We start from the raw sequence: 13,982 nt of genomic DNA, 5'->3' as shown, positions 1-13,982 counted from the left end.
ACTAACACAACATTGTAAAACAATTATACTCCAATTAAAAAAAAAAAACACCAAAGTTATATCCCCTCTCCCTCGGGGCAAACTACCTGCAGTGATGAGCAAGATGGGGGAATAAAAACCTGAATCCATTGCCTCAGTTCATCTCTGAGGCCCACCCTGGCTTCAGAACTCCCTGGGAGATCGCTGAAGCCTCTACCGTAGCCTCCTCCCAGCCCGAGACCCCCTCTGCCCATCCCCTCGTACCCTCATGGTGTCAATACTGGGTGCCTTACATAATAGGCCACCTGTAGGCACAGCTCAGAGTCTGCCTCTGGGAGAGCTTGACCTGCAATGTTCCCTCTGCCTAGAACGTTTCCCTGATTTTAACATCGTCATGGTGTCTGAGGGCTTCTTGTCATACAAATATTCACTTAAATGTCACCTCCTAAGGGAAGCTTTCCCTCACCATTCAACCTAAAATAGCCTCTGAGATATGATCATATCAGCCAGTTCTAATTCTCCACACAGCACTTATCCATATCTAATACATTCCTTATTTATTTATTTATCATTAATATAATAATTTTTTAAATTATCACCCAACTTTTTCTCTCATTGGCCCCTATTCTTGGTCTGTCTTATCCACACTGCATTCCCAGGGCCTAGAATAGGGCCTAGCAAACAGTAGGTGCTCAGTAAACATTTCTTAAATGAGTTAATAACTAAAATTCTATCTTAAAAATATAATATAAAAGGAATTAGAGGACAATTTGATGTTTGAACAACTTGTTGCCTTTTGATAATAATACTCAAATTTATACATTTTCAAACCTGATCTGACTCTGAAAACAGATTTTTTTCATCAAAACAAATCCACTGCTTAACTCTGTGAATTGGAGGATGAAATTTCTTCCGGAATGATCTATGTGACCTTTTATTTAGAAAAACCGATATTTTGTATAGAATTACGTACAGTAGAAGGAGAACTGACAATGCATATGTCAGGAAGGAGGGAAGCCCTATTCTGGGATGTACTTGTGGGACTCAGAAGGAAGAGGTCTGCTGAGCAATCCATGGCTAAGATTTACCTAGCACCCACCCTACACCAGACACTGTTCAAGCACTCTGTATATACGAACTCACTTCCTCTTTGTGACTACCCCAGAAGGCAGCGGTCCCCAACCTTTTTGGCACCAGGGACCCGTTTCATGGAAGACAATTTTTGCATGGACGGGCGGGCGGCAGGGGGATGGTTCAGGCGGTAATGCGAGCGATGGGAGCGGCACAAAAAGCTTCACCTGCCGCTCACCTCCTGCTTGGCGGCCCGGTTCCTAACAGGCTGCAGACCAGTACCGGTCCACGGCCCAGGTGTTGGGGACCCCTGATATAAGGTAAATACTACTGCCATCTCTATTTTACAGGTAGACTGAGGCACAGAGAGGTGAAGGACCTTGCCCAAGGTCACACAGCTAGAAAAGCAGAGCTGGGAGTTAATTCCTGGCAGTGTGATTTAAGAGATTACTCTATCTACAGCCTTGCTGTTGCCAGGCAAATGTCAGAGAATCACAGAAAAACAGACATGAACAAGGTGATTTTCTTCTAGTCCCTTTCAAATTTTTTATTCTGAAATGTATGACATGTTCAGGTTATTAAAGCAAGAGTGTCTGTTGATTCCTAGCATTTCTAGAAACTCTCACCCCCAAACTCTTTTATGTTGATGCCTCATTCAATGCGCTAGCATTATTAGAATCTGTGTGACCATAATTTGGGGGTAAGGAGTGCAGGGAGAGATTTGACCAGGGAAGTAAAGTAGAATTTTAAATAAAGCAAAAAGCAGCAAATGCAATGAGAAAAAGAATGTAGGGACAAACTGATGGAAACAAGCCAAAAGGCTGGAAATGGAGCTCTTGAACACAACCTCTGCTATCCTTGTAGCAAAACAAGTTGACTACTGAGACTCTTGTTAGAGAAGATTGAGTTACATTTGTGAATGCTTTCTCCCAATGTTGTTTTCCTCTCACCTGTGGGTGGATTAGTCAGAAGAATCTAATATGATTTGCTCATTAAAGCCAATCTGCTTCCTTTTCTGATCTAGTCTCTCTTCTCCATCCTTCCTGATTTTTCTCTTCCTTTCTTCAAAAGCATAGGCTTTGCAATTAAAGTGACCCAGCCAGGTTCCTGCCTCTGCCACTTCATGGCTATGTGTATATTCAGGCAAATGATTTAACTGTCTAAGCTTTATTTTCCTCATCTGTAAAATGGGCATAACAATACCAACTTCACAGAATTGTGAGAATGAAATGAGGCATGTATACAAAGTGCCTAGCATGCAGGCTGGCACACAGTAGATTCATTCCTTTCCCCTCCCCACTTCTCTCTCCTTCCCCTTTGTTCCTTACTTCCTTCCACTTTGCTGGGCTGAACTAGAGTGGTAATAGCCCTTAACTGACAAGTTCTTCTGAGAGGTGAGTCTCAGGTATAGAATAGCTTTGGTGTTCAAAGCTACAATGTAATTTCTAAGTAAAACTCTTAGAGGAGAATTTACCTGTAAATACCAAACATGGGTGCAAACACTTAAACAACATCATTAACTATAACATCAAGTCCAGGAATTCCAAATATTAAAGGGAGAGCCACTCAAGTAGATAATTTGTATTAATGTTAAAATAAATGTAGTATAGTTGCAATAAATTATTAATTTATTAAGAGTTCATTGGTAGGGGTGAACAGACCTATGTTTCTATAATTGGCTGCAACATTATTTATTAAAATAATAGACTCTATTAAAATCAATTAATAACATCCATGTAGAATCCAGTCCTTGCCAGTGTTTTGATGATGGAAAAAAATCTATTCCCAAATAAAATAAATATGAAAATTCAAATCTCCTGTCTATATCTAAGTTGAGTATTTTATGCATAATTACAAATTAAACTGATTGCATATGGGCTATTGGATGTCAAGTTATTATGACAATGTCAAAATATCCAAGTAATATGCTGTCCTGTCTGTAGGAAGACATAGTTATATGAGCTTCCCATCAAGAGAGAACTTGCTCAGAATGGAACTTACCATTGCAGAGTAGCAGGAGTGGAGTGGGGCTTGGATGCTCTATTATTTTCTTTTTCCTCATCTGTTAAATGAAAGAAAAAGGAGTGAACTTCAGTAGGAAAACATACAAGGCCTTTCAGCTCTCCCAAGTCTCAAAAGACTACGTTGCCCTCAAAGGTTGATGCTTTGAAAGCAATGATATTTTGGCTTTTCTAACATGTTAGATTTATCACACTTTAAAAAAAAAGGAGAAACTGACTTTTACGGAAAACTCTTATATCAATTTGTATTTTTATTTGACATAATACGTTACAGTTTGAAGAGCTATCTCTCTTCATCACTGAACAATATGACTGCACTCCCCCAACATGCTATGTTCGCAACTGAAGCTGGACATCTGATACGATGATTTTGACCCTAAGAACACACTGACTTCGCCACTATTTGTTTCTTGTAACTCCAATGGAACAGACAGTTAGTGTAGGGAAGGGAGAGTGTAAGTGTTCAGAAGAATCAGGTTAGCAATACAATAGAACAGGGGTTGGCAAACTTTTCCTGTAAAGAGCCAGTTAGTAAATATTTTAGGATTTGGGAGCCAAGAGGCAAAATCAAAAATATTATGTAATATTTATATAACAAGAGAGAAAACAAATTCCATTTCCATATTGACAAAATTCAAAATGTAATACTAGTTGATTATAATTTTTGTAATACAGGTCTATTAATTAAAAATGAAACTAATTTGGGGGAGCGGGTAACATTTTTCTTAATTGGGGTTCAAAGCTCACATTCCCTTTCATCCAACAGATTACAAATATCCATCTACAAAATCATTCTTAGTTTATAGCCCTATGAAAACAGGTGTCAGGCGAGGTTTGGTCTGTGGGGTTCTAGTTTGCAGACCTCTGCAACACAGCAATCTGAACGACAGATCAATCTTTGCATACTTAAGAAGAACTGCTCACAGTTTTATCATGAATTAACTAAGAAATAGATTTAATTAGTTGCATCCAATTCTTAATGAAGAATATTGATAGAAATAATCAACATAAAATTAAATTTCTAGGGAATTCCCTGATGGTCCAGTGGTTAGGACTCCACGCTTACACTTCAAGGGTGCAGGTTTGATCCCTGGTAGGGGAACTAAGATCCTACAAGCTGCATGGCGCAGCAAAAAGAAAATAATAAATAAAAAAAATAATAAAATTTCTTGACCCACAAAATCTGACCCAAGAAAACTGGTACAAATAACAGTCTCAAAAGAAAATAATGTCAAAACCTACAAATATAATCAACAAAATTTAATAAGAACATGTAAAACAGTCAACAAAATAAATCTGTGGTATAAGATTTATATGGGAAAGAATCTGTACTTGTGAAAATAATTTAAGTAAAACTAAAATGAAAGTGGAAGAAAGTAAAATATACTGCCAATGAAGTAGCTTAATAAAGTTGCCCTCAAAAAATATTTTCTTGATGAAAGCTTATCTGTATTGGTATAATTCTGATTACAATGTCTGCTCATAAAAACTGTGAAGATATTGCTGTTGCTCATTCAACAACTGTACAGACTCACCTGCTTCCTTATTAATAGAATCCCAATTTAAAGGGGACCATGTGTTCAGGGAGGGTTATCCCCTCTCAAATCCTAGAGAGATGACTGTTGATTAATTTAAATCTATCACGGTAATTTTATGTCATCTAGCCCCTGATGGATTAGGTGGGGCATGTGACATGGTGATGTGGCCTATCAGATTAAGAAGCAGCCCTCTGGGTGCTTCTGGGAAAGTTATTTTTCCGTAACAAAAAGGAATGGGGGCCTTGATGTCGAATTTCTGGCCTCCAAAACTGAAGGAAGGGAGGGAGGGAGGGAGGGAGGGAGGAAGGAAGGAAGAAAGGAAGGAAGGAAGGAAGGAAGGAAGGAAGGAAGGAAGGAAGGAAGGAAGGAGCAGGGAGGAGGGGAAGAAACAGAAGAGACACACTGGTCTGTTCTGCTTTTGAACACAGCTGTGAGTAGATAATTGGAGTGAAGCCGCAAACTTTCAACTGGGAAAAGAGCAGCCTGAGGACAAAGTCAATGCCAAGCAAGGCAGAGAGAAAAGGGGGGAAAACCTGGGGATTCTGAATGTCATGATGTGCCTCTGATTAACCAACCCTAAAAACTGCTGCCTCTTTATGAGATAATACAATTTTCTGAGTTAATAAATCCTCTTTTCATTGGGTATTCACTTCCTTGCCTCCAAAACCATGTTAACTGGTACAACACTAACACTAAATGTTCTCAGGGACAAAATGTCCCAATACATCATTGGGCTCAACATCTGTTCATGCTGCTTTGTCAACCTGGAGTTACTTCTAAATGTTTGTCATCCTTTCCAGTTTAGAATATACAACACCACCTCTTCAAAGTCTCCAAGTCAGGAATCATTAATCCTAACTCTGTTCTTCTGTACCCCATTACTTGTCTGTCAGTCGAATGGTTTAGCCATCTGGATCATTATTTCTATGCATATCCATATCCATCTCTCTGACTTGCATATCCTACTTAAGAAGATCCTACTTAAGAAGGCAAGGAGGCCTGTTTTCAAACTATATTACAAAGCTATAGTAATCAAAAGAGTAAAATACTGGCATAAAAACAGACACATAGATCAATGGAACAAAATAGAGAGCCCAGAAATAAACCCCCACACACAGTCAACTAATTTATAACATAGGAGCCAAGAATATGCAATGGGGAAAGGACAGTCTCTTCAATAAATGGTGTTGGGAAAACTGGACAGCAACTTGCAAAACAATTAAGTTGGACCACTATCTTACACCATACACAAAAATTAACTGAAAACCAATTAAAGACTTGAATGTAAAACCTGAAACCATAAAAGTCCTAGAAGAAAACATAGGCAGTAAGCTCCTTGACATTCATCTTGGTGATGACTTTTTGGATTTGATACCAAAAGCAAAGGCAACAAAAGCAAAAAATAAACATGTGGGATTACATCAAACTTAAAATCTTCTGCACAGCAAAGGAAATCAGCGACAACAACAAAAAGGCAACCTACTGAATGGGAGAAAATATTCGCAAATCATGTATCTGATAAGGGGTTAATATTCAAAATATATAAAGAACTCATACGACTCAATAGCAAACCCCCTGCCCCCGCCAAGTAATCCAATTGAAAAATGCACAGAAGATCTGAATAGACATTTTTCCAAAGAAGATATACAGATGGCCAATAGGTACATGAAAAGATGCTCAACATTACTAATCATCAGGGAAATGCAAATCAAAACCACAATGAGATATCACCTCACACTTTTTAGAATGGCTATTATCAAAAAGACAAGAAATAAGTGCTGGTGAGGATGAGGAGAAAAGAGAACCCTCACGCACTATTGGTGGGAACGTAAATTGGTGCAGCCACTATGGAAAACAGCAAGGAGGTTCATCAAAAAATTCAAAATAGAGGGGCTTCCCTGGTGGTGCAGTGGTTGAGAGTCCACCTGTCGATGCAGGGGACACGGGTTCGTGCCCCGGTCCGGGAAGATCCCACATGCCGCGGAGCAGCTGGGCCCGTGAGCCATGGCCGCTGAGCCTGCGCGTCTGGAGCCTGTGCTCCGCAATGGGAGAGGCCACAACAGTGAGAGGCCCGCGTACCACAAATAAAAAAAAAAAAATTCAAAATAGAACTACTCCATGATCTAGCAATTCCACTTCTGGGTATTTATTTGAAAAAAATGAAAACACTAATAAGAAAAGGTATCTTCATCCCATGTTCACTGTAGCACTATTTACAATAGCCAAGATATGGAAACAACCTAAGCATCCAATGACAGATGAACAGATAAAGAAAATATTTTATATATATATATGAATATTATTCAGCCATAAAAAAGAATGAAATCTTGCCATTTGCAACAATAATGATGGATATTCAGGGCATTATGCTAAGTGAAATTAAGTAAGAGAAATACAAATACCATATGATTTCATTTACATGTGGAACAAAAAAAAAAGCTCATAGATAAAAAGAACAGATACAGACTGGTGGTTGCCAGGGGGTGGGGAAGTGGGGGGTGAAACAGATGAAGGGAGTCAAAAGGTATATACTTCCAATTATAAAATAAATAAGTCACGGGAACGCTGTAGACAGCATGGTGACTGTAGTTAACAACACTGAACCGCATATTTGGAAGTTGCTAAGAGAGTAGATCTTACAAGTTCTCATCACCAGAAAAAAAATTCTGTATGTGTGGTGATGGATGTTAACTAGACTACTGTGGTGATCATTTTGCTATACGTACAAATATCAAATTATTATGTTGTACACCTGAACCTAATATAGTGTCTTGTATGCCAATTATATCTCAACTTAAAAAAAAAGAAGAAGGCAGGGATGGTATCTTAGTCATCTTTGTGTTCCCTCCAGCCAATGCCTTCCATTCACACTTAATTAAATAGCTGAGTCTGCCTTCCACAACTGTCTTCAACGATCTTAAAAATAAAAGCACGAAAAGGAGCATGAGTCCCATAAGAACGTAGGTAGACAGACACAAAGAACAATACTCAACCTCAGCTTTCACCAAGAAATAAAAAGTAGATAATAATGAGGTACAACTTTATACCTCTGAGAACAACAAAAATTTTAAATAATCATCTCCAGTGCTGGTGTGTAAATGGAAAAACTGACATTCTCTCATTTCTCTGAAGGTAGTGTTAACTGCTACAGTGGTTTGGTAAGTAATTTTGCAATGATACTGAGAGCTATCTACAATATCCAGTCACTTGGCCTAACAAGCCCAACTCCTAGGAATTACACTAAGTAAATAATTGAAAGGCTATGTTAAAAAACAAGATCAATTGCATGTTTTTAAACAAGGAAAAACACATAAACAACCTAAATATATCTCTTTCCAGCTTATGCTGGCCCATGATTTATATTTTTGTCCCCCCCCACTAGAAATGGCAGGGTATTTTTTTTCTCTGCTTTTTCAAATTTCAACACATCAGTCAACGTGGGCTACATGTCAAAAGATCTATATTCTAAAATCAATTTAAAACCTTACTGGCCATGACTGAGAAAACCCCTCAACCTCTGAGCTTCATTTTTCTTCACTTGTAAAACTAGTCATTTTAAAGGGCTATTGAAGGGATCATATTAATTAATTCAACAAAAATTCATTGAATACCTAATGTATGCCAGCTAGACACTGAGAATAAAGAAATTAAGCTCTTGTCCTTTAGTCTGGTTGGGGAAGGAGAAAGACAAACAGTAGAGAAAGAGGCCAAGTTCAGTAAGAAGTGATAAATGCTGTCCTGTGGGTAGGGAAGGAGGATCCTGCCAACCCAGACTGCATGAAAAAGCAGCGCCTGTCAAGACAGGCTTCCGAGAAGAAGCCACAAGTAAGATGAGCCCTGAGTGGGCCAGAGATGGGAACCAGGTGTCAAGGAAGGTGGGATGAAGTCAGGGGTAGGGTGGAGAAGGTGGGGGACAGATAAAGCCATGGGGACCTGAAAGATCAGGCAGCCTTCCCAGAAGCAAGGTGGCTGCAGCAGGGGTCCTGGTCAAGAGGTGGAGTGGAGTAAGGGCACTGAAGCGGTGCTGTGTGACATCTAGTAATCCCGTTCAATCTTTAAGAGTCTCTGGTCTCTAAACTGACAGTAATAATAATGCCTACCTGGAAAGATATTCGGGAGGATTGAGTGAAATGAACTTAAGAGCTAAGAGCTGGAAAACATCAGTGCAGGAGCTGCATGGCAAAGGCTGCCCTGGGCTGCTCTGGCTGGGAGGCCTTGGAGCGACTCTGTTCAGCTGGGATCTACTGTGGGAAGCAGGCAAGGGAGGCCGCCTCTCTGCTCGGGAAGGTTTACAGGGGCAAACACAACGGCATCGACAGGGACTCTGCAAGGCAAACACACAGCAGGGGACATCAGGGCTCCAAAGAGGAGGTGGCATTTGAGCTGGCCTTGAAGAGATGGTCAGAATTTAAAAGACAACCTTGTTTACTGTTTGCAAAGATAATACATGTTCATTTGCTTTTTAATTTGGAAAATATTTTTTTCAAGTTTTATTGGAGTATAATTGCTTTACAGTGTTGTGTTAGTTTCTGCTATACAGCAAAGTGAATCAGCTATACGTACACATACATCCCCTCTTTTTTCGATGTACTTCCCACTTAGGTCACCACAGAGCATTGAGTAGAGTTCCTGTGCTATACAGTAGGTTCTCATTACCTATTTATACGTAGTAGTATACATAGGGAAAATAGAAATCTCTGGAAATACAAGCCCCTCTCAATAGAACAAACTATTGTCAACTCTTTATCCTATTTACCTCCAGTCTTTTTTTCAATGTTCTCTTTCACAACCAAGCACGCACACACACACACCCCTAACTTAAAATAAGTGAGGGTCACATAGCACATCCTGGCTTGTAACCTGTTTTACTCAGTCACCTTTACAAGGACAGGTCAGACTTTGAGAGGAGGATGTTGAGGGCAGGGGTACTCCAGGGGGAGCAAGCAGCATGAGAAAACTCCTAGCGGAGGGAAAAGGCAAATGGTCCGTTGCCTGGAGCCAGAAAAGTTCCCCATTCTGGGATTCCACCACAGTGTCTCCCATTCAGGGGATACCCGTCTCTACTGTGTCAGATTTTTTCTTCCCAACTAAACTTTGTTAGGGCCCATTTCTGATACCAACCGCTGGTAAGAGAACTAGCTTTGAGGGCAGGCCGACCTGGCTTTGAATTCCAGCTTTGCCCCTAACTCTGTGGGAGCCTAAGCAGTCACTTGACACCTCCAAGCTGGAGGGCCCTCACCTAAAACATGAGAATCATAACTTACGTTACAAGGATGGTTTGAAGATTAAATATCATAAAATATGTTAAAAACTAGACACATTTAAAAAGAATACCAGAACAATACTAACAGCCTTCACTGGCCAAGTACTTAAGCCAGGCACTGTGTATCACTTTTCATATGCCACCTCATTTTATTCCTCCCAACAGTGCTATTAATTAGTTTTCATTTCATTTCATTTCATTTCATTTCATTTCATTTGGCTGCACTGGGTCTTTGTTGCTGTGCATGGGCTTTCTCTAGTTGCGGTGAGCAGGGGCTACTCTTCGTTGTGGTGCGTGGTCTTCTCATTGTGGTGGCTTCTCTTGGCGAAGCACGGGCTCTAGGCATGTGGGCTTCAGTAGCTGTGGCGCACGGGCTTAGTTGCTCTGCAGCATGTGGGATCTTCCCGGACCAGGGCTCGAACCCGTGTCCCCTGCATTGGCAGGCAGATTCTTAACCACTGAGCCACCAGGGAAGTCTCCTATATCCCTATTTTATAAGTAAATCGAGCTTTGCGTGAGGCTAAAAAATTTGCAGGAAGCCATGCGGCCCGTGAGTGGAGGCTGGACCTCACTCAGTGATGGGCATGTGGCAGCTACTGATAGTATTTAGATAATAATTTAGATAATTTAGAACTGGTCTACCCGGAGCCAACAGGGACCCTCCACTCAGTCATCAAACAGGCGCCTCCCACCTCTGCAGGCCCCTTTCCCTCCAGACACTGGTGACTTCATTCCCAGCCTTTTTTCCCCAAAGAGGCTGTGTGTCACACCCAGACCTGACCCTCCTGTCTGATGGCTCTCCATCCTAATTCACCAGAAGTGCTGGTAACTCATGCACTCATTCATCAAATATTTATTGAGTGTCTAGTATGTTCCAGCCCTATGCCAGGGGCTAATCGGGGAGAAAAAGCAGACGTGGTCTCTGCTCTCTTGAGCTCAAATTGTCAGCAAATAAAATGCAAGTCCTGGGCAAGAGCTGAGAAGGGCAGGCCCAAGATGCTATGGCAGCACCAAGTGTGGGGTACGAGCCCAGGCTTGGGATGTGAAGGAGAGGCAGGAGCCAGCTAGACAAAGAGGACAGGAGGGCACATGTTAGGAAGATGGAAATAGACATGGTTGACAGAGACTTTAGGAATTGGCCTTCCCAAATGCCTCTTCATTTTAACAGGCAGAAAAGCCTCAAACCAAACAAGAATCATCCTGTAAGGCCTAATTCCAGGCTGACAAGACTCCTGGAGCCATTCACGGCACACACTGAGCCATCCATCCTCCAGGCCCACCCTGCTCGTCCTACCAAAGCCGGAGAGCAGCATCTGTTTAAAATTCCTCCCACCGAGATGCTGCCCAGTGCCTGGACTTCTCCCTGACACTCTGTTCCCTCCCACTTTTCAATTATGATTCCTAATACGTCCCCGCCCAGGGAATCCTGGTCCAATTCCCAGTGGTGAGCATCTCTACTCCCTTTCCTGGATCTGTTTCCTAATATTAACTTTGGGGCCACATTTCCAGGCTCAAATCCTGGATCCTTCACTTGCTGGCTGTGTGACCTCAAACAAACTTTTGGTGCCCTTAGTTCACTTATTTGTAAAATAGGGGTAATAATAGTACCAAGCCCTAATCGTGAGGGTTAACTAAACCACTCCTGGCACAAGGCATGTGCTATCTAAGTGTTCGCGACAGTCATCATTCCTCCAGAGAGGTCGTGTACCTGGATCCCTGTCCTGCCCGTAGGCCTGGGTTTGTCAAGTCCTGCACCTGGGCCAGAGTCATCCACTCCTCTCCTGTGCTCCCACAGCACCTTGGCTGGTCCCTGGCGAAGCCCTCGTCACAGCGTGTGGTCGCTATGTGCTGACCAGTGCATCTGCCTTGCTGGTTTGTAAGCTCTGTAGGGCATAGACCACATTTGCCATTGTGTCTCCAGCACCCACACATGAAAGTATTTGTGGAATGAATGAATGGCTAAGATAAAACCACAGTCAAATGCTGAGCCTACCCATCTGATTGCAGTAAGCATATAAAATAACAACACTATCAGGGAACGTTCATTGGGGTCTTATAATGTGCTAGGCACTGGGCAAAGCTCTTCACATTACTGCATTTAATTTTCATAGCTTCCTGAGACAGTGAATAATTTAATGCATGTGAAACATCAAATATGGTGCTTGATATATACTTAGTGCTTAATCAATGTTAGGTTTAATTATGAGTATTATCCCCTTTCATAGAGGAAGAAACTGAGGCTCAGAGAAGGGAAGCAATTTGTCTGAGGTCACACAGTTTAGCAATGGAGCCAGGAAAGGGACCCAGGCTAGTTGACATCTCAACCTCCCTGAATCCAAACACTTACGAGCCTCATTCTCTCTTTAAACCTGTGGCACTGAGCTAGAGATTTTTAGGGAACTATCTACCTAATCATTTATTTTCTGCCTCTATGCTGATTGAATTCGTGATATTTGGCAACCTATTCTAGAATATTTCCTGCCTAGAGCCAATGTGGCAGAGTTTAACATTGACGGAGAACATTTCTAAATTAATTACTTCTTTTCAAATCCCAAGAACGGTTCAAATTTATGTGAATCTCAAGTTTCACTTCAAAGTTCTAATTCTATTTCCTTTCATTATCCTAATCAAGGCTGCACCTGGCCAGACCTCACCTGTTGGGAACACGGGGCTGCCAAACATTTCATTTCCCCTTATCTACCTCCTTTCCAGCCCCTGCAAAGAGCATCAGCTGATGCTCAGGGTGCCTGGACTAGGCCTTTGGCAGTGTGCATCAGCCCCTGGCAGCAAACCCTTCTCTCCGTGGGAACAGGGCTAAGTCCCAAACAAAACTGTGATGTTGGCAGCATTGCTCTGAGGGGGCCCACACCTGCTTCCTTTCACCTCCTCTGGGTGAATTCCTTCATAATCTTGGAGTAGGAAGGGGCCTTTCTAACTTTGATACAAAACCCAAAGCCATACAAGAAAATATTGAGAAATTTTACTACATAAAAAAATCTAAAGCTTCTATGTGGGGGAAAAAAACACACTGTAAGTACAAATAAAATGACCCGCTTGGGAAAACTGCAACCACAGACAATGGTCTCACCTCCCCGCTGTAGAAACAGCTACAATAAAACCACGAGGAAAAAGACCAAGATACACAGTTGGTGGAAAAAATGCAAATGTTCCTGAAATGTGAAAAGACAATCTCAATCAATGAAAATGAAAGCTACACTACAATACCATTTCTCACGTATCGGATTGGCAAAAATCCAAACCACAAGGACACAACTCTGCCCTGAAGTTTTCTGCCATAGGGAAGCAGGTGCCTCCTATCTTGCAGGGGGAGTGCAAAATGGTGCCTCCCCACATGGAAAGACATTTCACAGAATCTATTGAAATCCTATATGCCCTTTATCCAGCAGTCCCATGTCTGCGAACAGATCCTGCCGCTACTACTGGAAACATGGGAAACAACTGCACACGAGGTTATTCACTGCAACTTGGCTGTAACAGCAAAAGTGTTGGAAACAGCCCAGCGCTCATCTAGTTAACTAAATTACAATACATGCTCACAGTGGAATACTACACAGCTGTGAAAAAAGAAGATTAAAAGCAAGAAAAGAATGAGAATGCTCTCTCTGTTCTTACTCATATGGAGCACGCCAGGGTTTATTATTAAGTGAAAAAAGCAAGTCACAGCAAAATGCATATAGGGTGCTACTTTTTTTGTGTAAGAAAGTGGCAAAAAAAGAACATATATTTGAATTTTTATTTGCATAAAAAAGTCAAATGCTGGAAGAATACACAATAAACATTGGAAATACTCAAAGAATGCATAAAAAACAAATAAAAATGCTTCCCACTAGGGAGCTCAGGAGGGACAACAGGGCAAGGACAGAGCAAGACTTCTCAGTGAGTACCTTTACAGCATTTTGATTTTTGGACTGTATGAACGTATTATCCATTCAAAAATACTCTAATTTTGAACAAATTAAAAGACTCTATTAAGGAGGGAACGTCAGAAGGAAGAACCTCTTCAAATGGTTAAATGGTCCTGGAGTGCCAAAAACTGAAAGTGAATTACAACTCTCACTTGTAATCTAGCGTGGCTTTATAGTGTTTTGC

General features: G+C 41.3%; 1 protein-coding gene across 2 annotated transcripts in view; it reads right to left on the bottom strand.

Annotated features, from left to right (window-relative positions):
- RFX4 (regulatory factor X4) overlaps positions 1-13,982 on the bottom strand; it is a 166,679-nt gene that overhangs the window by 105,074 nt on the left and 47,623 nt on the right. For both annotated transcript variants that reach the window (XM_067697836.1, XM_067697837.1), the window contains exon 3: positions 3,052-3,112. In XM_067697836.1, the coding sequence (XP_067553937.1) occupies positions 3,052-3,112 (61 nt within the window). The remainder of the gene's footprint in view (positions 1-3,051; positions 3,113-13,982) is intronic.

Source organism: Pseudorca crassidens, chromosome 11, assembly GCF_039906515.1.
Source record: "Pseudorca crassidens isolate mPseCra1 chromosome 11, mPseCra1.hap1, whole genome shotgun sequence".
Classification (NCBI taxonomy): Eukaryota; Metazoa; Chordata; class Mammalia; order Artiodactyla; family Delphinidae; genus Pseudorca; species Pseudorca crassidens.
Note: the sequence above shows the minus strand (reverse complement) of the source record. Positions and strands in the feature narration are given on the sequence as shown.